Genomic DNA, 27,418 nt, shown 5'->3' with positions numbered 1-27,418 from the left:
CAGTCTTATTACTTGAACGCAGGGTTCAATCAAGACCTCCCAAACTCATAGATGCCTGTCACTTCTCAAAGTCATAGCAGATATTCTTTTTTTTTGTAATTTCCAAGTTACAATGTGCATCTTCAGGAAAGCTGACCTATCGATGTGCACTGCCCAAACTCTAATTACTCTGCTGGAATGAGTCATCTGGCATGAGTGAAAGGCGTCAAGTCACATCACCAGTTCACTTCAAGCTGGAGGAAACCATTTAACTGGTTAGGAAAAACTGTAGTTCCCGGACATAACCAAGTAAGATAAATAATATAGAATTCAGACAATTAATACAATTCAAACGCGAGGAAAATGAAAAGATGTCACAAAAAATTACTCTACCATTTAGTTCAGAGCATTCTGTCTAAAAGAGATACTTACACAAAAGACTGATCTATCAAATGCACTCTTATATAATGTGGAACAGTAAATATTATATTTGAAAACATAATTCAGAACAGGCTAGGAACTCAGGGTTGAAATGCACTGCTTGGGAGGTTCAACTGATGTATTCAAAAGGAGTTTGAGTGTTATTTGAAAAGTGACAGTCTTCAGGATTACACAGAGAAGGTGCAAAAATGGCAATAAATGAGATGTCCATTCAAAGAACCGATATAAGCAAGGTGGGCTGAATGGCTATTGCACAGCAGGAAGCCAATCAGTGATTCTGAGTTTGTAATTTCAGAGATAAAATATCTTCTGCAGTTCAATTTTATTTTAATGAATTTCAGAATTTGTATCTGCTCAATACAGAAAACAAATGATACAAAGGTTAAAACATACTGATAGCTACCAATCGGCTACTTAATACCAAGCATTTTACAGAAGCTTTGTATAATACTTTGTAATTTCCTTGTGTGACTTTTACTTAACAGGTTTACATTCTTAAAGTATTAGCAGTCCCTACTTAAGGATTAGATTTCTTTTCAGTCCAACCTTTTTCTCAATTATATTACAACACATTTTAGGCAGCACTGTTATGTGTTTATCATATGCATTTTAGATTTTTCTCTGTTTAAGGTGCTACCACCTAATTCAGTGAAGTCCTACCGGAGATTCTCTTAAAGGAATGCATATCAAAAGTGACAGGTCAAAGGACTTAAAAATAATTTTGAAAATAAATATCGTTTTCTTCTGTAGGCAAAAGATCTCTGGATGACAAATGGTTAAAGACTTCCAACTCGGTCCCTGGGAATAAGTCGCAATTCTGATCCATGCTTCAGAAAAATATTTCCTGTAATAAAAGAGCCATCATAAGAAAACTGGTTAGTAAAAGCATACAGAACATTCTTAATGTGTTCATCTGACATGACTACCTAAAGTGTTTATGCTTTCTACATTTGTGGAATATTGTGTGCATCCAAAAGACAACCACAATGTAAATAGAACAGCTAACTATTTCAGAGACCTTCTTATTTCCTATTCTAGTTGTGTTTAATAGCTTGAACATATTATGGTTTTAAAATGATACTGGAACACAAACATCAAATCTTACATGCAAAAGATAATTTCTTCCCAAGAGTTCAAAAGAAGCCATTAACTTATTCATTTATTAGTATTGTATATTTTGAAGACCCATGTAATTATTTTCCATTATAAATATGCAGAATATATCCATTAGGCACAGGCCAGCAGAAGTAGTCCATTCAGTTCAACGAACCTGCTTCATTATTTAATGAGATCACGACTGATCTGATAATCCTAAACTCCACTTTCCTGCCTTTATCCCATACTCCTCAATTCCCTTACTGATTAAAATATGTCCATCTCAGCTTTGAATACACTTAATGACCCAGTCCTGACAACCTTCTGTGGTAAAGAATTGCACAGCTTCACTCTGCTCAGAGAATTTCCTCATTTCTGTCTTAAATGGGTGACACCTTACGCTGAGATTATGCTCTCATCCCAGGCTCCTCCACAAGGGTGAACATCCTCTCTGCAACTACCTTGTAAAACCCCTGAAGAATCTTCCACGTTTCCACGGATTGGAGGTTAGAAAGACAAGAAGCAATGAGTACACGCTCAACTTCACCTCATAAAAAACTCCCTCCATATTTGGAATCAATTTGGTGAACCTTTTCAGGACTGTGCCCAATGCCAGTATATCGTTCCTTAGATAATCCTCATGGCATTCTAGGTGCTATTCACTAGTGCCTTGGATTATTACAGCAAAACTTTAATTTCATATTCCATTCCCTCTGAAATAAAAGCCAATATCCCACTATACCTTCCATATTACCTTCTGAACTTGTATGCTCGCTTTTTCTTATGTAGCTATTTTGTAGAACAAATGAAAGGATCCCCAAATTTGAGAGGGGAAATTTCATTCTGCTGGGTCCCAATGCACAACTTCCATCTACACTGGAATAACTACCCTCTGACCAGTAGAAAATGCAGCCATTATGTACTTCTAAATGTTCTCCTAGTACATTCTTACAATAGACAAACATGTTCATAGCTCCTTGAAAGTGGAGTCACAGGTAGACAGGATAGTGAAGGCGGCGTTTGGTATGCTTTCTTTTATTGGTCAAAGTATTGAGTACAGGAGTTCTATATAAAAGAATACAAAAGAAACCTACAGGGCAACTGTTTCACACAGAAGGTGGAATGCGCATGGAATGAGCTGCCAGAGGGAGTGGTGGAGGCTGGTACAATTGCAACTTTTAAAAGGCATTTGGATGGGTATATGAACAGGAAGGGTTTGGAGGGATATGGGCCGGGTGCTGGCAGGTGGGACTAGATTGGGTTGGGATATCTGGTCGGCATGGACGGGTTGGACCGAAGGGCCTGTTTCCATGCTGTACATCTCTATGACTATATAACTTGTGGAGACTTGGACAAAGGATGAGAATGGCACTCTCACAGTTACTCTTAGAGAGGGCTGTCATGGACGAGATGGACCAAAACGCCTCCTTCGCTGGTGAAACTTGTGTAAACAATGCTTACTATTTCTCCTGGTAGTTTTTTAAAAACAATTACATTGCAGGCTAACACTTTCATTGAAATAATGATAAAACAATTGTTAACTACATGAATCATAATCTACATAAAGATTTTGAACATGCATATTTTTCATATAACGTCTTGATATTTCATGCTTTTATCATGGAAATCAGTGTCCACATGTCACACAAAGCGGCCATCAATATTCACTCTCAATATGTTAGGTGCTCACAGTGCTATTTAAAGAAATAATCCATTATTTTCTTAGTAACTGAAATGTATAATTCATGGTTTAGAATTAAATTTAACATAATATGATTACACTGATCTATTGTCACCTTTATTTTATTTCCATCTCTTAAATCCAATTGAAATTATTCAGTGTCCAAAATCTAATCATCCCATCAAGTAATTATAGACATAAGATGCCTGACCTGTTTACCATGCATGGACCAGTAAAGAATAAAACTTAAACATGCAATAAATCTACAGGTCACACAAATACCACCCCATTACAATTTTAACAAAACAATGGAGAGTATTGTGGATTCCAAACACTGAAATAATAGTAACACTCCCAGAATCCAATTAAGTATAAACCAAACTTTATTTATTCAGTAACTGTGTACTAATTCTAATGCTATCTTGTTAATGAAATAAATGTTCCTGTTAATATAAAACATTCTCTGATTTACTACAAACATTTAAACATACCTACATAAGGTATAAACAATGCAGTTATATTTGGAATCTTATACAGAATACACAAGAGAAAGAGAAAAAAAAATAAGAATTTATAGTTTGAAGAATCAGATGCTGCTACTACAGTAGATTAGATTAGATTAAATTCCCTACAATGTGGAAGCAGGCCTTCGGCCCAACAAGTGCACACTGACCCTCCGAAGAATAACCCACCCAGACTCATTTACCTTTGATAAATGCACCTAACACAGTGGGCTATTCAGCATGGCCAATTTACCTGGCCTACACATCTTTGGTCCACTTCAGTATTAGCTTAGTTTTTCTAAAAATACTTTTAGTTAAGCATCCTCCAAAGCGAGAATCTCTTCTGGAGAGATAGCAATGACTTACTGCTTTTAATTCACAGCAAATCATGAAACATATTGGTTATAGTTAAAGATTTAAATGTTTAATATCAAGCATAATCATTGTGCAAAATTTGTACAATATTCTGATTTGTTCTACATTGCTAATTTCAATAAACTACAAGTGAAAAATACAGCATAGATACATCTTGATTGAGATTGCAATGCTAGAACATTAGAGGAAAATGTGTAATTTTAAATGACACGAAATGTTTTACTTAAACACAAACCATGAGATTGTGAAGTGTACAATGTGAATGAAAGAAAATTTAAGAGCATAACAATACCATATCTCTAAAACATCTAACACTAGGGTGGGGGTGAAACTAGGATAAATATTTTAATAGTTTTTAGATGCCCTGCATATTCCTACAAATACAAAATGTAAAATCAAGTACTCAAAATTCACTGTTGACTTTACAAGTGTTATGGTACAATTTTTAATTGGATTTTCAATTGTTTGGCTTGGTTATTCCTGAAATAAATTAGTACATTCCGAAAATTATTGTTATACATTAATAACCTCTAGGCAATCCACAAGTTAATTGTTTATTTAAATGATGGGTTGCTTCATCTGACAGTTCTACAGATATTTCAAACAAGTGTCTTCATGAATATGGGCTCTCAACTATTTCCTAAACCAGAAATCAGACTGTTACGCTTATCACTGCTTGTAGTAAGCTGTGGACATTTAAATCAATTTGACAGTTATTCCCATTTGCTCGTCCTGCACCTACACATTGTCATCCACCTAAATTACACTAATGTAAAATCAAAGCAAGGTTAAAATTTTATGAAAAAATGATTACACCTATGACATTTCAGTCTTCATTTATTGACCAGTTGGGTTTTGTCTGTGTGTCAAGTGCTACATGACCTATTTTCATGTCCAAAACATCGAGCATACATATTTATTTTTCTTTACAGCGAACCTGCACACTGACTGTTAAGACTGCACATTCAATCCAGATCTTCATGCATGCAACCTACCAGATAAACCTATCTCCCACACACTGAATACATGCTCATTATAAATATAGAAGGATGTGTGCCCATTAAGCAACACAGACCTTTACAAAAGGCAGATGCTTCAACTTCTAGTTCTGCAAGGCAAGCTAAAACAAACACCAAATCAAGCACAGTCACTGCGAGTTCGAGATTAAATTACTTCAGGTTATTTGCAGCTACAAAAGGCATTTATATGCTGTCACCCGAAAACAGCATGAATATATTTGAACTTCAGAAGTAGTTGGAGGGAAAACAGGCAACTATAGACTGGCTAGCCTGTCATCATTAGCGTGGAAAATATATGAATCTGTCATTAGGAATTTGTACCAAAGCAATCGCCATATGATTATGTAGTGTCACAGATTTGTGACAGGAAAAGCAGGTTAGACAGATGCATCAAGAGTTTTCAAAAATGTACCAATTTACAAATAAGAACCATGGATACAGGGGAAAATTAGTACATACAGTGGGTGCAATTTTTTTTAAAAAATCAACAAGGTAATGCACAAGAGACTAATATACAAAATTACTGTTCACTGGAAAGGGGGAAATATATTAGTATGGATTTCAGGAGGTAAAGGAAGAGAAGGAATCAAAGCTCATTTTTGAATTGCACTTTACAACAAGTGGGATACTGCATGAATCAGAACTTGGACCTCGGCTATTAACAATCTGAATCCAATTATGTAAGTTATAGATGAAGTATAATGTATCCAAATTTTCTGATGAAACAAAGTTAGGTGAAAAGTAAACTGTGAGGTGGAAGCAAAGGAGCTACAGAGGGGTAAGAGTACCTGATCCATGGCAGTTGGAAATGTAATATGGAGAAATGGTGACGTCATGCACATTGCCGCAGAACTGGAGAAGCAGAAATTTTATTAAATGGTGAGTAAATGGGAAAAGTTGTATGCAAAGGAATCTAGGTCTCAATGTATATAGTCAGAGGTCTTATCATGCAGATACAAACAGCAATTAGGAAATTAAACAGGATGCTCTACTTTTAAACAAAAGGACAAAAGTGAAATAATCCTACAGCAATTGCACAAGGCCTTTGTGAGATCACATGTGGAGTACTGTGTACAGTTTTGATGGGCCTACCCATGAAAGGATATGATATTGTTGGAACGAATAAAACAACGGTTGACAAGAATGTTTCCTGGGACAAGGGACTTGCCCTCTGAGGAGAGATCATGTAGGCTAGGTTTATGATCAGTAGAACTTTAAAAAAATTAGAAGTGGTCTTATTAAAACTTATAAAATGTTTAAGGGCTTGTGTTTGAAAGATATTTCCCTTGACTAGAGAATTTACAACTAGGGTTCACAATCTCAGAACACAGAGTTGGAACCTGGGACAGTGGGGGAAGGAGGAGCTGACAGGGTCTTTAGAATGGTGGGTCTGCGTCATTGGAAAGTAGCTTATCAATCTAGATACTCAAGGCAGTCTAATGTACAGGCACCTCAGTCAATTATTTGTACTCCTCTGGACAACAGGCAATCAATGGACAAGCAGTAGGACAGATTCCTTTCCTTTCTTGCCTACCTCTTGGACTTCTCAGTGGGCCTTGTCGTGTCTGGGTGCTGCTGCCTTCAACTTAACTTTTCTTTCCCTCAGCTTGTGTGTAAAGTTAGGGTTGGTGGCAATGTCTTTTGAAGCAGGTTCCACTTTTTCCCCCTGCATAAATATGGGCAAGTGGATTCCTCCCCAGACTCATTCTCTCCATTGCAGGCACTCAATTTTTACTAGATGCTGGATTGTTTTGCGATTTCAATCTGGCTTCGTCTATCCACTTCCCCCAAATCTGTGCATCTGGTCAGTATTGTTCAAGAGTGGTGATGTTGTTAAGCAGTTGGCTCGGGCAGCCAGAGGTGGCAGTTTCGTCATAAGTTGAATTAGAATAGAGCAAAAAGGAAGTAAATCAAGATCTGGTTGCCTGAACACGATTACAAGCTTACAATTGGAAATTCCACTGCAAAACTCTTCTCTCAGATGCATCACCCCTACAAATAGGCTGTCTCAGCAAAACCTCCTACTAAATATCTGAAGACAATTTAATTTGACACAGAATCTATTGTAGGTGCAGACAAAGAAGATTTTAGCAGAGTCCTGAGTAAATTCTTTCTTCTCCATGACAGCCTCCAGCTTTACTTCCTGCACAAGTGCCTCTGGTTATGAATGCATTCTTCAAAGGGTTCTGTATTTCCCCTCCTGACCTCAGTTCTCCCTGATAGTGAGTGAGAGTCCAGAGACTGGGTGTGAGCCACAAGAGGTGGATTGGGTTTGGGAGGCACAAATGCACTCCCACAAAACTCTGTCCATACTCCTAATTACACAACAGCAGGTTAGAGTCCAGCAGGTTCATTCGGAAGTACAAGCTTTCAGAGTGCTCCTCCTTTATCAGGTACGTTGTAGGGCAAGATCATAGGATACAGAATTTGTAGTAAATTTATTATAAATTCTGTGTCCTATGATCCTGCCCCATGACCTACCTGATGGAGGAGCACTCTGAAAGCTTGAACGTCCAAATAAACCTGTTGGACTCTAATCTGCTATTGTGTAATTTTTCACATTGTCCACCTCAGTCGAACACCAGCACCTTCACATCATATTCCAAATGGCAATGCAGAGGGAAATTGGCAGACCGCCCCTCAAATAAAAGCAATATACTGCAAAAACTAGAAATTGGAAAGAAACAGGTTTCTCGAGCAAGTGTCTGCAATTACTTTTGCTTCTGATCAGAATTTACATATGAATTACTTTGAGGTTAGCATGGAGTCAATGCCAACAGAGGCATACACAAGGGCAGCAGTAGTTAAAGGCTCAGCCCCTTCCGTTATCTCTAGTGACCACGTTTTGGGATGTAATCTAGCCCTCTCTAGCTCTGGTTCTTAAGTGGAAAAGGCAAAGAAAATTCTGGTTTATAGTTAGTTAATGATGTTTGACACTTTTAATGTTTTTTTTAATTAATAACTCACTTTTAAATTATCATTTACTTGCTTTGACTCAACAAATTGTACATTTGCTTAAAATTCACGTTTAATGTTGTGGCAAAATGCAGCACAGGCAGCTGATATGGGAATTCTTCCTACAAAAAAAAATGCAAGGCTCAAAAAGTGTAAGATTAATATTTAAAGATTGGCAAACATGGTTATTGTTGCTCCAACTGAAACAAAAGATATTGGAAATACTCTGACAGCATCTGATCCTTTGGCAGAACTAATGTAGATTGTGAACCTGAAGCACTATCTCTGTTTCTCTCTCCGTGGATGCTTCTTGGCCTGCTCATTATTTCTAACATTTTCAGTTCATATTCCAAGTTTCCAGCACCTGCAATACTTTGCTCTCTTATAAATGCCAGATGCAGCATTTAATAGGTGTGATTAGTTTTAATTGAGTGAGAAATCACTAAATGCAAAACAATTTTTATGTTAACAAATGCATGCATGTGAACACAAATTTTAGGTGAATTGAACAGCGCCAATTTACTGGAAGACTTTGCCATCATTAAAGTTGGAAATAAAGCCAGGAGTTATGTACCATTAGAATACAGCACTGTTAGTTAGGATGTTGTTTGTGGTACTTGAAAGGTTCAAGTCCTTTGTATATTGCTGCCTGGATGCTGCTTACAGCCTGTTTCAAAGAAATGAAATTGGTTGCATAATATGAATAAACAAATTGCGTGTACCAGTCTGACAAAGCAGTGGCTTTAAAGTGTATCATAACAAAAACTGAGCTTTCCAGTGGCTGCATTATGGCACAATGGTTAGCACTGCTGCCCCAGGGTGCCTGGTTTGATTCTCGCCCTAGGTGAGTGTGCAAACTCCACATAGACATTCTCCCCATGTTTGCATGGGTTTACTTCGGGTGCTCTGGTTTCCTTCCACAGTCCAAATATGTGCAGGTTAGGTGGATTGGCCATGGGAAATGCAGGGTTATGGAGATAATGTAGGGGTTGGATCTGGGTGAGATGCTCTTTGGAGGGTTGGTGCTGACCTGATGGGCCGAATGGCTGCTTCCACATTGTAGGGATTCTACATTTGATGGCATTTACAAATAGGTGCATAGAGTACAACAATCAGGAGATTTAATTAAATTTACATAAAGCATTTCAACCAACCATGACTATGGTTCACTTAGAAGGCCTCTAGCTCAGAACTGTGGGTGCTCAGTTGCGCAGTTTTAAGACTGTATCCAGAACTTTATTGATCTCCAAATAAATTTAGGATAGAAGTTTTGATGAAAGAGCTTCAACGAATGCACTGTATAGCAGGCTCTAAGGGGTAAATGGCCTACCTGCTAATCCTTGTGCCTTTGTTCTTAAATGATTACAAACACAAATTTAAATTAACATGATATTACAGATATAAATAATCATTGCCTATAACAAACTTAAGTTTATATTCAGTTTCAAATATGCACGAAATCTATTGGTAATTTTTTTTAACTTAGTAATGTGAAGGTTGAAAACTGCTCAAAAATCATAAAATTCAATATATTATAAAACGGATAGAATCAACTATAATAGCCCCCCAAAATTTGCCAATTTAAACAATTTCACTTACCTGCAGTTTGAGCAGGGTTGATGCCTATTCCATCTGCAATGAAACAAATTCATCTTAAACTATCAGAATTCCAGGAGGAAGACAACCAGACTTCAGAAAGAACAGTAGCTTGGAACATAATTACATTGCAGTTAAAGTAGCTACAATTTGCAGTGTACACACTGAAGTGATAGACCGTTCACAAAATTGGCATTCCCGTCTTTGATATCACGTGTGGCTGTTCGGTACATTGGATTCAATATGCTTATAATTTGCTTTTTTGCAAACCTCTATCTATTCTTGTTATGTGGTGAAAACTGCTGCAAACATGACGACAATTTTGAGTGACAGCAGAAAAGTAAGCATACTAGTTATATTTTACATTTCAGATTACTCAGCAATTCAGACTTGTGATCAAAACATTTTTAAAAACTGCATGAACGTCTGTTTCAACATATTTCTATTCAGTGCATTTTGAAGGAATGTAGAGTTGTGTCTCTTCAAAAGCACCAAAGACATTTTCCTTATTGCGCCTACACTACAGTAATACATACTGAGTACCTTATGAAAATGCTACAGTAATAAAAATATTGACAATGTTAACTTGCAACCTGAATTTTCAAATGCTTTACACACTTCAGGCTGTTAAATGCTTATTGTATAATTATTCTGGATTTAGAATTTGTCAATATCTGCCAATAAAATATTTATCAAAAGAGGAGCAAAACACTCAATGATATTAATGACATTGTATCAAAATACTGAATATTTCCTTACCATTTGTTATGATTGCACTGCTTGCTGCAGATACTTTAAACTGAAAACAAAGGAAGACATTGAGAAACATTTTAAAAATTAAAGTCTGAAAATAATTTGTTTTTAAAAAATCAACAATTTCTTCTAATGCATTTTTGGAGACTATGCAAATTGGGATCAAGTAAGGTGTTACCATCAAAATAGGTTTGGATCTTGACTAGGACAAGAGCTAAATAGTTGCACCAATATCACTGTCATTGACACGAATGGGCTTTTGTGTTGTAAGCAACTTTATATTATTCTCACCAATTTAACACATTCACTTAAAAATGCTTAAATGACAAGATGATTTTGAAATCCTGAAAATAACTGAAGACTAATATAAACCAAGATCTTTAATAATAATTGAACACTTGTCATGATAGCAATAAAATATGGATTATCAATTTTTGAATATCTACATCAGATTTTAATATTAGATTAGATTAGATTACTTACAGTGTGGAAACAGGCCCTTCGGCCCAACAAGTCCACACCGACCTGCCGAAGCGCAACCCACCCATACCCCTACATTTACCCCTTACCTAACACTACGGGCAATTTAGCATGGCCATTTCACCTGACCCGCACATCTTTGGACTGTGGGAGGAAACTGGAGCACCCGGAGGAAACGTGCAAACTCCACACAGTCTGTCGCCTGAGTCGGGAAATGAACCCGGGTCTCAGGCGCTGTGAGGCAGCAGTGCTAACCACTGTGCCACCGTGCCGCACATCTAGGACATTCATGGAATGGACTGGTTTTAAAAAATGAAAAAAAAACCCACTGACTTAAAATGGCCACACACATTAGCCAGGATTCATAAAACCAACCTGAAATAAACGAAGCATCAGAACTGAAATTAGCATTTTAAATCAAAATGCATTAAAAATAGTTCACCCAGTTAATTGCAAAGAAACCCTGAACTCCTATGTTGATTTACACCTGCATGACAAGCTTCACACGGGATAGATAGCAGAGAGGTAAATAGCCGTGAGAAATGCTGGACCAAAAAGGGAAGTCAGGCAAAGAAAGGAGAACTGTTGCTGATTGTTAAAAGGAGTCCAGATGGGAGATAGTTAAGAAGCTGCCTCATGTGTTTTCATAGCAGGAGGCCAGTCCATGTAAAACCAGTCCATGACTAAGCATTCCATGGAAACTCAGGCTCCAAGACTGGTGTCTATAGCATTGAAGGTGTTCAGTGCCTGCTCTGATGTCTCTTGACCAGGGGAGGTATCAGGACTTTATGTCAAAAGGAGCAATTACACAGTTTTAAACTGCCAATGGTGTAAATGATCATTCTGAGACACTAGTTACTCACAAACATTGGGAAGAGGTGGAAAATGAAGGACTTTCCACATGGAAACAAGTTACGTTCCAGTTTGCTGACAAAGTAGCCTATGGAGAGGAGTATAGCAATGCCACTGGTTAAAGTATAGACAGAGAGTGAATATGTTATGGGGCCTAATAGCGGTGTTATTATTGCTGCTTTCTCAGCTAGATAACCATCGGATTTGCTTAACATACCAGGACATATTTGGACTGATTCCCCAAAGTAGAATTTTTTAAGCACAGAAAGCCTACATGATGATATCAGTGCTAGAAATCATGCCTTCCACAATGTGTGCACATGCTTGGTTGACTGCAGTTCAGTGTAAGCAATCACTGCTTAGAAAAACAGACCTCTATAGCATTCAAAATTACCAGGGGGATGAAACGCTCTAGGAATGGGGGAGGTAAGCAAGGAAAAATCTGCAATTTATGATCATTTGCTACAATAAAAAAAACATTCTGTTCACTTTATGAATACTTTTCCAAAAAAGTGAACACCAAGTTCATGATGGACCAAGAGTGGAGCTTGTAGAAAGAAGAAATAAAATAAATATTGTCTCCATTACCAGGGCCACCTATATCACCTCATAACATTGCCCATTTTCAATCCAAACTAAAGCTATCAGCTGCTCAAAATTGCATCAAGTGTTTGTCATCACCAGACTCAACTTATTCCAAATCGTCCTGGTTGGTCTCCCAGCCGTCAAAATAAAAATGCACTGCATATAAAAACCTATGATGCAGCAGAGGTAGTTGAATGCTTTGGCTCAATGTAAATGATAAAGGAGTTACTGAGTTTCTCATTCAACTTTGGCATGCGAAATACAAAAATCAATACAAAAGTGTGGGCTCCTCATTGAAATGGGAACATCTGCTGTTCAACAATTATAATTCATGGCACAAGCTGTGAACTTTCAAAAGATAAAAAGACATACACAACAGTGTGCTAGAACCATTATTAAAAAGTGGTCAGCAGTTATGACAGTCCCTGCTGATACTGCTGACGGTCACAGATAATAAACAGAAGCAAAATGTTCTCACTGCATGAAGTCTCCTCGACATTTTATGGAACTAAGCTGAGGAACATTTACAGTAAGTTTTTTTGCGAGCAGTTGTAAGGAGGGAAAATAGACTGCAAAATAATATTACTAATAAACAATCAACATATACAGAAGGATCTGCTTTCAATCGTTTATTCCTGGCAAATGGAATGGCATTATTCAATAGCTCCAAAATGTTTATTTTCTGTAAATGAGAAGCTCAGTGAGCTTTGAGGTTTGTAGCTCAGGTTAAGGATCTGGATGTAGTTTTGCTTACTGAGCCGGAAGGTTTGTTGTCAAACATTTTGTCACAATGCTAGGTAACATCATCAGTGAGCCTCTGGTGAGGGGTTGGTGTTATGTCTTACTTTTTACTTATGGGTTTACATTTCCTTGGGTTAATGATGTCATTTCTGGTCCTTTTTCATCACCATACTAGGTAACATCATCTGTGAACCTCCAATGAAGCGCTGGTGTTATATCCCACTTTCTATTTATGTGTTTAGATTTCCTTGGGTTGTTGATATAATTACTTGCTCTTTTTCTCAGACGGTGGTAGATGGGGTCCAAATCAATGAGTTCATTGATAGAATACCGGTTGGAATACTATGCTTCGAGGAATTCTTGTGTGTGTCTCTGTTTGGCTTGCACTAGGATGGATGTGTTGTACCAGTCAAAGTGGTGTCCTTCTTCATCTGTATGTAAGGATACTAGTGAGAGAGGGTCATGTCCTTTTATGGTTGGTTGGTGCTCATGTATCCTGGTGGCTAATTTTCTGCCTATTTGTCCAATGTAGTGTTTGTTACAGATCTTGCAAGATATATTGTAAATGATGTTTGTTTTGCTTATTGAATGTATAGGGTCTTTCAAGTTCATTAGCTGCTGTTTTAGCATGTTGGTGTGTTTGTGGACTACCATGATGCTAAGAGGTCCGTGTAGTCTGGCAGTCTTGCAAGATACCTTGCAAGAACTGTATCAAACTTTACATCAGACAAACAGGCAAAAAACTAGCCACCAGGATACATGAACACCAACCAGCCACAAAAAGACATGACCCACTATCACTAGTATTCTTACATACAGATGAAGGTGAAACACCAATTTGACTGAGACAACATATTTACCCTACGGCAAGCTAGCAGATACACACGAGAATTCCTAGAAGCATGGCATTCCAACCAGAACTCTATCAACAGACACATCAATTTGGACCCCATCTACCACCCTCTGAGAAAAAGAGCAGGAAATTATATTAACAACCCAAGGAAATCCAAACACATAAATAGAAAGTGGGGTATAACACCAGCGCTTCATTGGAGGTTCACAGATGATGTTACCTAGTATGGTGATGAAACGTCTGACAATGAACCTTCCAGCTCAGCGTGAAACTTACATCCAGAATGAGAAGCTCAGCTCAGGAACAAATAAGACATTGCAATTTGGTCTGCAAGGATTCTATGCCATTCCATTCTCCCAGTTTTTTCATCTCTGTCACATCTATTCAGACGATGCTACCCTTTAGTGGGCAGCCTCCAAGATGATCTTCTTTTTCCCTCAAACAAGTATGTGATCGGCAGGGCCTTCAGCTGTATGCAACTCACCTCCTGCACTTCTGTCCACAGAACATCCTTCCTGCACAGAATAATTGGTTTCCCCATGTCTTTACTTTCCATCCCTATGGTTTCCACATGGAAAGGATCATCCCCTGCCCTTTCTATTACCTCCAATAGATGACACCATCGAACACATCTTCTCTTACCCCTCCTATCAGTAATCACTCCCTCCATTGCCTACAAGAGAGACAATGGCCTGAAACTGAAACCTAGCACAAAAGGAAATTTCTTGGAATTGCTGGAGGTCCACAACAGAGTCATCATCAGAGGGTAAATGGTAGGCCATTTTCACAATGAGATGCTGACAAATTTCTTTCGAGAAGAATGAACCTGTAGAATTCACTACCACACAAGGCTATGTAGGCCTAGTCACAATATATTAGGAAAGAGATAGACAATTTTCTCGGGTCTAAAGTTGTGAAGGCTGATGGGGAGTTGAAAATGTGTTGCTGGTTAAAGCACAGCAAGTCAGGCAGCATCCAAGGAATAGGAAATTCGACGTTTCGGGCATAAGCGCCCGAAACGTCGAATTTCCTATTCCTTGGATGCTGCCTGACTTGCTGTGCTTTAACCAGCAACACATTTTCAACTGTGATCTCCAGCATCTGCAGACCTCATTTTTTACTCGAAGGCTGATGGGGAGACAGCAAGAGTATGGCATTGAGTTGAAGAATAACCCTAGTGAGACCACACTTGAAATACTGTGTCCAGTTCTGCCAACCTATTGTAGGAAATTTGTGGAAGCTTTGAAGAGGGTGCAAAGGTGGTATACCAGGATGCTGCCTAGACTGGAGGGCTTGTCTTACAAGGACAGGTTGACTGAGCTTGGACTTTTCACTCTGGAGAGGAGAAAGAGAGGTGACCTGATTGAAGTGTACAAGGCAATGAGAGGCATGGATGGAGTTGATAGCCAGAGACTTTCCCCAGGGCAGGATTTACTGCTACGAGGGATCACAGTTTTAAGGTGTTAGGAGGAAGGTTCTGAGGAGATGTCAGAGGTAGGTTCTTTATGCAGAGAGTTGTGAATGCATGGAATGAGTTGCCAGTGGTAATGGTGGAAGTAGAGTCATTAGGGACATTTAAGCGACTGTTGGACATACACATGGACAGCAGTGAGATGAGGGGAGCATAAGTTATTTTATTTTAGTTAGGATTAATCCTCAGCACAACATCATGGGCCGAAGGGCCTGTACTGTGGTGTACTTTCCTATGTTCTATGATCAAGTGAATGGTGGGGCAGATGGGTCAAATTGCCTGGTTCTGCTCCTATTTCCTATGCTTCTACATTCCACATTTAAGCCATCCTTTGGAGGAAAGAAATTTCTTTTGAATTCCTAATGGCTTTCTTGGTAGCAATTTAATGATGTTCTTCCCCACAACATTCAGTCCAAATCCACACAATCAAATCACTGCAGCATTTTAAAAGTCTCTTATTAGGTTACTCCACACCAATGTTTCTCCTATTTTAAAAAAAAGTATAAGCCACCATACTCATGCCATGCCATAAGGCTGCTCTCTCACTGGTGCTGGTTGAACCAGAGGGTCACCTCGCCTCAGGCAAGGGTAGAGGTTGCAAAGGAGAGTCATTCAAGGTAACCTCAGCCATGCGAGAATTCAACCCATGCTGTTCACATTACTCTGCATCGCACACCAGCTGTCCAGCCAACTGAGTTAACTGATCCCTCTTTTCTTCTAAGAACCCAGTCTGCCTATCTTTTCTTGTCTGATGTAGCTGCTCATTATTGTAAAATCATCTTGAATGTGAAGGTACTCCTGTTTTCTTTTCTATGTGTAAGTTTTCTTGAACTTCTCTTTTGTTCCTCCTCTACCCTGCCATTCAAAGCTGGGTGGCAGTGTAAAATGTGAGGAGGATGTTAGGAGATTACAGGGTGACCTGGACAGGCTAGGTGAGTGGACAGATGCATGGCAGATGCAGCTTAATGTGGATAACTGTGTGGTTATCCACTTTGGTGGCAAGAACAGGAAGGCAGATTACTATCTAAATGGAGTCAAGTTAGGTAAAGGAGCAGTACAACGAGATCTCAGGTGTTCTTGTACATCAGTCAATGAAAGCAAGCATGCAGGTACTGCAGGCAGTGAAGAAAGACAATAGCATGCTGGCCTTCATAACAAGAGGAATTGAGTATAGAAGCAAAGAGGTTCTTCTGCAGCAGTACAGGGCACTGGTGAGACCGCACCTGGAATATTGTGTGCAGTTTTGGTCTCCAAATTTGAGGAAAGACATTCTGGCTATTGAGGGAGTGCAGCGTAGGTTCATGAGGTCAATTCCCGGAATGGTGGGACTATCTTACGTTGAAAGATTGGAGCGACTGGGCTTGAGTTTAGAAGGCTGAGAGGGTATCTGATTGAGACGTATAAGATTATGAAAGGATTGGACACTCTGGAGGCAGGAAGCATGTTTCCACTGATGGGTGAGTCCTGAACCAGAGGACACAATTTAAAAATAAGGGGTAGGCCATTTAGAACAGAGTTGAGGAGAAACTTCTTCACCCAGAGAGTATTGAGTGTGTGGAATGCTCTGCCCCAGAAGGCTGTGGAGGCCAAGTCTCTGGATACTTTTAAGAAAGAGGTGGATACAGCTCTTAAAGATAGTGGAATCAAGGGTTATGGGGATAAGGCAGGAACAGGATACTGATTAAGGATGATCATAATGAATGGTGGTGCTGGCTCGAAGGGCAGAATGGCCTACTCCTACACCTACTGTTTATTGTATTATCTACCCTCACCTTTAAAAAGGAATTCATGATTTCTTTGTCACCAAAGAAAACACCATCCAAAAAGATGCATTTGCTACTTACCTTCCATTACCTTGCCCATAGGTTGAACTTTCCCCAAGACTCCTCTCTATGCTAACTTTGAACTTGTACCTTTCTCTCGGTTCTCTCCTATCTCCTCCTTGACCTCTTAGAGCTCGTCACATCCAAAAGAAACAAACCACCAAATTCAAATTCAAACTTTAATCAGTGAAAAATCTGGAAGAGGATTCTATGGAGTATAACCTCCGAGTAAAATTTCTGTATCAACTGCAGGAAATAACTTATCCTAAAAGGCAGATTTTCTCAGTTTATGCTCCTGATTGATTGTGTGAGACACTATTCAATTTATTTATACATTTATCACAGTACTGTACTTGGATTTGTAGAGCTTCTACTGAATTAATTGTTGCTAAGTTTTCTGAAAAGTGTGGTGCTGGAAAAGCACAGCCAGTCATACAGACGAGATAGGACATTGGGGAGACAGGATGCCAGCTTGCGGATCTTTTCAGAGAACATCTCTGGACACAAACACTAACCAACCGCACTGCCTTGTGGCTGAACACTAAGTCTTCCCCCCACTCCTCCAAGGACATGCAAGCCTTGAGCTTCCTCCATCACCAAACCCTAATCACCACAATGAGGAAGAATGCCTCATCTTCTGCTTTGGGATCCTCCAACCACATGGGATCAATGTAGATTTAACCAGTTTCCCCATTTCCTCTTCCCCTACCTTACCCCAGTCCCAACTTTCCTAATTGGCACCGTCCTCTTGAATTGTCCTACCTGTCCATCTTCCTTCTCACCTATCCGCTCCACCCTCCTCTCCAACCTAACATTCTCATCCCCAATTTCTACCTATCGCATTCCTAACTACGTTCCTCCCAGCCCCACCCTCTCCCATTTATCTCTCTGCTCACTTGGCCCACAAACCTTATTCCTATTAAAGGGCTTAAACCCAAAACGTTCATTCTCCTGCTCCTTTGGTGCTGCCTGACCGTCTGTGCGTTTCCAGCACTCCACTCTTCAATTTTGATCTCCAGGATCTGTGGTCCTCACTTTCTCCAAGGTTTCTAAAAATGCAACTTAACTGCATTTGCAAAGAAAACCTTATATTTATTGGTGATATTGCTCTTTAACTACCACACTTTTCATAAGCTTACTCATTAGATCAGATTTCAAGAAATGTAGTTACTTGAATCAATTTCAGGTCCTGTGGAATCTACCCTTAACTCAACAGGAGAATGGAAATGTCAAATTATTAGCACAATGTCATGTTGATCAATCATAGCTGGAGCATTAACATGGGAAATGAAATTGTTCATGGCGTCTTACTGCAGTGGCTACACTTCAAAAGCACTTTGCTAGCTCTAAAATGTTCTTGCACCGCCTGAAAAAGCAAAGTTACTTCATAAAAATGCAAATTATTTTGTTTCCTTTTAAATTTGGTAATAAGGGAAAAGGATGGCGCAGTAAAGCTTTGGAGATTTTAGTTATCACCTTCTTTAAATAACAATTAGTTATTTGGAAAACTGTAAAATTGTGCATCATTGCAAAGTTGATGTATTTAATATCTTCATGAGAATCATGAATCAAATGTGCACACGCTTATTTATTTCTATACACCATTCACAGGTCAGGGTGACGTTGTTGTTCTTATAACTATTTATGCAGCTGGTAGTAAAGTGTAGTTCAGTCCATTCTGTTTGCAGATTTACATTTTAAACTAAGTACAAGAAGGATTGTATTGCCAAAATTTTAATCCTTACCTTTCAAACACTGCATGTAATAATCCAGTTACAGATTTAAATATCAAAATATGGTTTTACATCTGGTTGTGTTGCTAGCAGGAGGCAAGGGATAATGCATGCTTTTTTGAATATACTTATAAAGGAGACTTGCAATTGTGCAGTTTGGTGTTGGTTACTCTCCTACGGGAACTGGAAACACTGTTTATTTCTGTTTCTTTCCTCCTTCATACTGATAAAACCACATTCTGGAAAGAAAGGAAAATACTACACACACTGAAACTCTTGAATAAACCAGAAACTGCCAGAAATTCTCAGCAGCATAATTGAAAGGAAGAATACTGCTGGTCAATGATGCTTCATCAGAAATTCTCAAAGTGGCATTTGAGGTCACAGTCACAGAGCACTGAAATAGCTGTCCAACTCATCTATTCCAACCAGATATCTGAATCTGACCTATCCCATTTCCCAGCATTTGGTTCCTGTCCCTCTAAATACATCTTATTCAGATACCCATCCAGATGCCTTTTTAAATGCAGTAATTGTACCTGCCTCTACCACTTCCTTTGGCAGCTCATTCCATACACACAATACCCATTGAATGAAAAAGTTGCCCCTCAGGTCCTTCTTAAAATTTCCCCCTCTCATCTGAAACCTATTCCCATTAGCTTTGGACTTTGCCCATCCTGGGAAAAAGACCTTGGCTATTCACCCAATTTATGGTCATGATATTATAAACCTCTATGTTCAGGATTTTGCTCAAACAGGATTTTGGAGCTTTATACAAGCCAGAGTTTATTTCTGGCTGTAAATCTGAATTAAAACTTACATATAGTAAGCAGACCTTTTGCCATGCCAGTTCCATCAATGTGTGCCAGCTGGAGTGATCAGGTGGTGACTGGCAGAAGAATCAGAAACAATACTGAAAAGCTTCCTTACCCAATGAGTGATTAGAATTTCAAGCAAACTGTCTGATTGGTTAATGGATATGGATTCAGCAGGCAGCTGGAATTGGATTGCAGAGATACGTGGAAAGAACTGGGGAATTGAACTGGTTTGCATTTCAAAAGGACAGACTTGACAAGCCAATGACCACATTGACGGTTATACTGTTCTACAATTAAATGATGCCAGGCAGCTTCAGAAATGTGCTCTTTACAGAGAAAAACTTTACAATGTTTTAAGATTTATTTCAGTCACCAAGTCATTAGTTCAGTTCAACATACCCCACTGGCGCAAAACCAGAGTGCCAAAATTGGGACCGCGGTCTTACAGACTAGTCAAGCAACAGCTTGACAGTCACATGCATGGAACCATATTTTATAGACAACGTCCCAGCCACCACCATCATCATCCATGGTGAATGTTCGACATGACCAACAGGGTCAACCTCTCTATCAACTGCAAGGAAAACCTTATGGGTAGATTTCCTCAGGAGAGGATTGCACAGTAGTTTCCAGTTGGGAGGGAGTGGCCCTTTATTCAACATTGACTCTGGACACCATGATGTCTCATAGTTTCAATTCATACATGGGCAAGGAAACTGCCTGCTGATTACCACATACCATCCTCCCTCCCTTGATACTCCTCCATGTTGAACAACACTTGAAGGAAGTACTGAGGGTGGCAAGGGCACAAAACGTACTCTGGTGGGGGATTTCAATGCCCATCATCAAGAATGGCTTGACAATAACACCACTAATCAATCTGGTTGGGTCCGAAAGGCCATAGCTGCTTGACTGGGTCTGCAGTAGGTGGTGAGAGTACCAACAAAAAGAACAAACATATTTGCCCTTATCCTCACTTACCTACCTATTACATCTGCCCATGGCAATATCAGTAAGTCTGACCACCGCACAGTCTTTGTGGAGAGGAAGTCTCAACCTTCACACTGGCAATATACTCCATCATGTGAGGCACTGTGTTAAATTAGCTCTGGCAATTCAAGACTGGTCAATAAGATACATTGTGCCATCAACAGCAGCAGAGTCAGATACATAACACAATCTGAAACCTCATGGCCTGGCATACTGCCAACTTAACCAGTACCAACAAGCCAGGTGATCACCCCTGAATTAATGGAGGGTGCAGGAGGGCATGAAAGGAGCAGCATCAGACATACCTAAAAATGACTTGTCAACCTGGTGAAGCTACCAAACAGGACTATTTGCATGCTAAATAGCATAAGGAGCAAGTGATTGACAGAGCTGAGCAATCTCACAATCAATGAATCATATGTAAGCTCTGCAGTCCTGCCATATTCATTTGTGAAAGGTTGTGGATAACTCACTAGATGGCCCTATCGCCAATGATGGCTGAGGAAACACATTAATGCCAAGGTAAGCTGAAGCATTTGCAACAATCTTCAGCCAGAAGTGCCCAATAGGTGATCCGTTTCAGCCTTCTCCAGTTGTCCACAGTATCGTAAATGTCAGCCTTCAGTCAATTTGATTCATTCCACCAGACAGCAAGAAACAGTTAGAGGCACTGCATCATGCAAAGGTTATGGGCCCTGATAACATTTCAGCCATAATACAGAAGACTTGTGCTCCAGAACATGCTCTTAGCCAAGCTGCCCCAGCAGGGCTACAATACTGGCATTGAGCCTACAGTGGGGAAAATTGCCCAGGTATGTTCTGCACACCAAGAGTAGGACAAATCTAATCCTAACAATAACCACTTCAGCAGTTTGCTCCCAATCATCAGTATGACTGAAGGTGTCATTAAGCAGCACATGCTCAGCAATAACCTGCTTAGTGATGTCCAATTTAGGCAATGTCAGGACCACTCAGCTCCTCATCTCATTACAGCCTTGTTTTAAACATGGAAAAAAGAGCTTAATTCCAGGTGGTGAGGAGAGAGTGCCAATCCTTGACATTAAGGCTGCATTCAACCAAGTATAGCATCAAGGAGCCCTCACAAAACTGGAATTAATGGGAACCTAGAGGAAAACGCTCTGCTGTCATACCTGGCACTTTAGAAGATGGTTTTGACCGTTGGAGGATAGTCATCACAGTTACAGGACATCTCTGCAAGAGGTCCCCAGAGCCCTAGACTCAACCACCTTCAGCTACTTCATCAATGACCTTCCCTCCACCAGACAGCCAGAAGTGGGGATGTTTGCAAATGATTGCACAATGTTCTGCATCATTACGACTCCTCAGATTCTGATGCAGTCCATGTTCAAATGCAAACAGACCAGGGCAATACACGGGTTAGAGCTGAAAAGTGGCAGATAGCATTTGCACCACATAAATGCCTGGCAATGACCATCTTCAATAAAAGAATATCTAACATAACCCCTTGACATTCAATGGATCTACTGTCACTGAATCCCCCCGACCAACATTCTGGGGGTTACCATCGACCAAAAACTGAACTGGGTTTGCCATACAAACACAGTAGCTGTAAAAGCAGGTCACAGGTCATGAATATTGCAGCATGTAACTCACGTCCTGACTCCTGATAGCCTAGCCACTGTCTAGAAGTCACAATTCAGGTGTGTGACAGTGTCTAGTTGACTGCAGCTTCAATACCATTCGAACCTTGCCTCCGTCCAGGACAAAGCAGCCCATTGCGCACCTGATTGCGACCCCATCCACAAAAATCCACTCTCTCTACCACTGATCAGTACAGTGTGTGCACAAGCTCTAAGGTGCATAGCAGAAATTTGAACACCCCTAGACAGCATCTTCTAAATCCATGACCATTTCCATCTAGAAGGACAATGGCAGCAGATACATAGGAATATTGCCACTTACAAATTTCCCCACAAGTCACTCGCCACTCTGACTTGGAAATATATCACTGTTCCTTCACTATTGCTACATCAACATCCTGGAATGCCTCCCGAATAGAATTGTGGGTTTAACTGCAATACATGGACTCACCACCACCTTCACATGGGCAATTAGGGTCAGGCAATAATGTTGGTCTGCCAGTGATGCTCATGTCCCATGACTGAATTTTAGAAAGCGTGATTGTAGTACAAATCCATTTTTTAAGATTACATTCTTGCTGTCAGAGAAGCTTACATGCCTCTATGCAAATATAGTACCCTAGAAGCAAAAACAGAATTTAATCCAAGTCTCACTACATTTTTTGATAAGGTCACTGCTGTCAGCTTGAAACAAGCCTGCACCATCACAGATAAGTAAGAGCTCAAATTAAGCCAGAATCAGACACAGGCTAGCAAAATACTCTACCTTTTCTTCAAGATAATTTAATCAGGTAGGCACACTTTGGGCAAAATAATTCCAAGGAACAACATAAAAACACTTAATAAATGATCTATACCGATCATCTGCTTCTGAAATACCCAAGTTCTTTGAACACAAAAGCAGTATCTTCTTTTGAACACAAAAGCTTATGCCAATTAATAATTCTGAGCGCACATTGAGAATGCATCCTCATCATTCTCATATAATTGATGGTCTTGTTGATCACTGTATTGTGGACATTCTACTTAAAGTACATATTTTTAAAGAAGAAATACACTGCTCATTATGACATTTATTTAAACAAGATCTTGACTGCAGTATATCACAGTAACTGGGCAAATAGCAATATGCAATCCAAGTGGGAAGGATTTAGGTGCAACAGGAGACGATTAATTATATGTTTTGAACAGATAGTCATAACTCCAAATAAGCTAGATATTCATTACTTACAAATTCACTTTTGTTCCAATGCTGCCAGATCAAGATTTTTTTCTAACAATACAAATCAGGCTGAATCCATCTCAACAATTTCAATTCAAAATAAATCATCAAATTGAAACAAAGACTGTTTACTTACAAATGATAAACTCTTTGAAATCTAGAAGAGTTATTAAGTTGTTTTTGAATCCCTCCCATATTCCAACGTAGATATCAAGTTATAGGATTTGTAATTTATTTAGTGAAAACTGTCCAGTTCTGGGATTGAACTTTTTTGAAGACGACTGAAATTGTTAATCACAATGACATTTACTTTTGCATTTACTCATGCAGAATTGGGCTCAATTTTAATTAAGTTGATTTGATTTTTTAAAAATGTAGTCTAAAAGATCAACTGTTCTCTCGATACAAAATATATGAATTTTGAAATCAAACGATTGTCAGAGATGAACTGACATCACTACTTCATATCTTGAAATGAGTCATGTCTGCAAAGTCTTTGCCACAAATAGTTGCCTTCTTGCATAATCTAAATAATATTGTTCTGACAAGTCATGAAGTGAGACAAGGGTAATCTTAAGTAATAAATGTGACAGATCTGGAAAATTTCTTCCAAGGACATAAAGGCTCATTGCAAATTTTATTTCCTCTCTATGGCAGTTAATGAAGCCAAAACGGTAACAGCTATGATAAACCAGAACGCCAGAAATAAAGAAAAGCAGAAATTGCTGGAGAAACTCTGTAGGCAAGGTAGTATGTGTGAAGGGAAAACAGTTACCGTTTCAAATCCAGAACTTCAGAAAGCCAGTGCCAACTTGAAAGCAATCAAGATTCCAACCTCTTGCTGTCTCCTTCTCTTTCCACTTTTACTTTTACTGTGCCTTGCATGCCCGACTTTTGTGCTCTGTTTTCTTGCTCTCTAGAAGAAGTCAGTTGCTTCTATTTGCCATTCCAAATCTTACCTTAACTTGGTTAAACTTAAAATTCTGCTAAATATAATTTCAAAATAGCTTGGAATTACACAAAATAAATAGTTAATTGTAAGTTATCTCCACAGAATTGTTCAAAGAATCACCATTTCTCATTAATCATGTCAGAAAGCAATATTTAATGGTTATCTTCCAGTGAGGCTATTACACAAGAGAAGGATCTTGATGCAAGTTTACCCGCTGAGCTGCAAGGTACATTTTCAGACATTTTGCCACATCATCAAGGTATTCTGTAAATGACCTTTGTTTTACTTGGTAAATGTAGGGGTATGGGTGGGTTTCGCTTCGGCGGGTCGGTGTGGACTTGTTGGGCCGAAGGGCCTGTTTCCACACTGTAAGTCTAATCTAATCTAATCTAATCAGTGAGCCTCTGGTGAAGCAGGGAGTTATAACCTGCTTTCTTTTTATGTGTTTAGGTTTCCTTAGGTTGGTGATGTCATTTCATGTTCTTTTTCTTGGAGGATAGTAAATAGGGTCCAAGTCAATTTGTTTGTTGATAGAGTTTTGGTTGGAATGTCATGCTTCTAGAAATTCCCGTGATGTCCCTTTTTGGTTTGTCCTAGGATGGATCTGTTGGCCCAGTTGAAGTGGTGTCCTTCCTCATCCGTACGTCAGGATAATAATGATAGTGGGTCATATCTTTTTGTGACTAGTTGGTGTTCATGTATCCTGGTGGCTAGTTTTCTGCCTGTTTGTCCAATGTAGTGCTTGTTACAGTTCTAGCAAGGTATTCTGTAAATGACCTTTGTTTTACTTGTTGTCTGTACAGGGTCTTTTCAGTTTATTAGCTGCTATTTTAGTGTGTTGGTGGGTGTGTGGGCTACCAAGAGTAGTCTGGCAGTCATTTTTTAGATGCAGGGGAGAGAGGCTAAGGTTTCTGGATGTGTTTTGTCTGCTTTTTGGGGTTTGTTGCTGAGAAACCAATGGACTATGTCCATCGGGTATCTGTTCAACCCAAACAGACATACGCACAAGAGCTCCTAGAAGCATGGCATTCCGACTGCAACTCTATCAACAAACACATCGACTTGGACCCCATTTACCACTCTCTGAGAAAAAGAACAGTAAATGACATCACCACAGGAAATTACATCACGAACCCAAGGAAACCTAAGCACATAAATAGAAAGCGGGTCATACCACCACTGCTTCACCAGAGTTTCACTGATGATGTTACCTAGTATGGTGACGAAACATGTGAAAACAAACCTTCTAGCGGGCAAACTTACATCCAGAACCTCAAACTGAGCTACAAATCTTCTCAAAACCCGCTACCCTTGTATTGTATTTGGAGTCTTGCTCAGCAATCAAAATTTCAGTGGGGGAGCATTTAGGGAACAGTGATCAGAATTCTGTAAGCTTCAAGATAGTTATCACTAAGAATAAGACTGATCTTCAGACAAATGTGCTAAATTGGGAATGACAACAGCATTAGGCAGGACATGGAGAAATTATACTGGGAATGGCTGTTTAAGGGTAAATCCACATCCAACAAGTGGAAGTTTTTTAAAAGGGCAGTTGATCAGAGTTTAGAACCAGCATGTCTCTGAGAGGATGAATGGTAAGGATGTCAAGATTCAGGAACCTTGGATGACAAGAGATATTGAAAGTTTAGTCAAAAAGAGAAAGGAATCAAATGTAAGGTTTAAGGAAATGAAATCAGTCAAGGCCCGAGGAATTTAAAGGATGTAGGAAAGAAATTAAACAAAGATTTAGGAGGGCTAAAAGGGAATATGAAATGCCCTTGGTAAGTAGGGTTAAGGAGAAACAAAGATTTAGGAGGGCTAAAAGGGAATATGAAATGCCCTTGGTAAGTAGGGTTAAGGATAATCCCAAGTCATTTTTACCATATTAGGAACAAGTGGATAGCTAGGAAAGGGTAGGCCCACTAAAGGAATTTATGCATGGAGCCAGAGAGGTTTTTACTGAGCAGTTCATTATGGTATTCACCAAGGAGGGGGAAATGGATAATGTTAACATTAGGGAAGGGTATGTTGATATTCTTGGGCATGTTCTTATTAAGGAGGTGGTGGTATTGGGTGTCTTGAAAAGCACTGAGGTAAATATGTCTCCAGTGCCTAACGGCATCTATGCCAGGACACTAGGAGTCAAGGGATCTTGACAGAAATCTTTGCATCCTCTTTAGCCACAAGTGAGATTCTGGAAGACTGGAGAATAGGCAATGCTGTTCTTTCGTTTAAGAAGGTCAACAAGAATAATCCAGGAAATTACAGACTGCTGAATGTTACATCAGTGGTAGGGGAATTACTGGAGAAGGTTCTAAGGGCCAGGAATTACTCACATTTGGAAAAGAATGGATGTTTTAGGAATAGTCAGCATGGCTTTATTCAGGGAAGATCTTGTCTTACAAATTTAATGAGTTTTTTGCGGAAGTGACGAAAATGATTGATGAAGGTAGGGCAGTGGATACTGTCTACATAGGCTTTACTGAATCATCTGACAAGGTCTCTCATAGTAGGCTGGTCCAAAAGATTAAATCACATGGGATCCATGGTGATTCGGTAGGTTGGAAACAAAGAAGACAGAAAATAGTTGTAGAGGTCTGTGACAAGCGATGTTTTTCAAGGATTAGTACAAGGACCTGTTATTTTATGTTATATAAACAATTAGGATGAAAACCTGGGTAGTCTGCTTAGTAAATTTCAGATGACATGAATATTGGAGGAGTTGTGAAGAGTGAGGAATATGGTCAAAGCATACAGTAGGATATAGTTCAATTGGAAAGTTGGGTAGAGAAATGGCAGACGGAACTTAATCCAGACAAGTGAGAGGTGATATGTTTTGGGAGATAAATTGCAAGAGTTACAGTCAATGGTAGGACCCT

The 27,418-nt window shown here is 39.3% G+C and overlaps 1 protein-coding gene across 2 annotated transcripts in view; it reads right to left on the bottom strand.

Moving 5' to 3' along the window:
* Window positions 1–725: 725 nt before the first annotated feature.
* Window positions 726–27,418, bottom strand: part of ufm1 (ubiquitin-fold modifier 1) — a 42,513-nt gene continuing 15,820 nt past the window's right edge. For both annotated transcript variants that reach the window (XM_060826789.1, XM_060826790.1), the window contains exons 4-6: window positions 10,404–10,443; window positions 9,648–9,680; window positions 726–1,264 (exon numbers count right to left, since the gene is read on the bottom strand). In XM_060826789.1, coding sequence (XP_060682772.1) covers window positions 1,197–1,264; window positions 9,648–9,680; window positions 10,404–10,443 — 141 coding nt within the window. In that variant the 3' untranslated portion in view covers window positions 726–1,196. The remainder of the gene's footprint in view (window positions 1,265–9,647; window positions 9,681–10,403; window positions 10,444–27,418) is intronic.

Source organism: Hemiscyllium ocellatum, chromosome 6, assembly GCF_020745735.1.
Source record: "Hemiscyllium ocellatum isolate sHemOce1 chromosome 6, sHemOce1.pat.X.cur, whole genome shotgun sequence".
NCBI lineage: Eukaryota > Metazoa > Chordata > Chondrichthyes > Orectolobiformes > Hemiscylliidae > Hemiscyllium > Hemiscyllium ocellatum.
The sequence above is the reverse complement of the archived record's forward strand: the minus strand, read 5'-3'. Positions and strand labels throughout refer to the sequence as shown.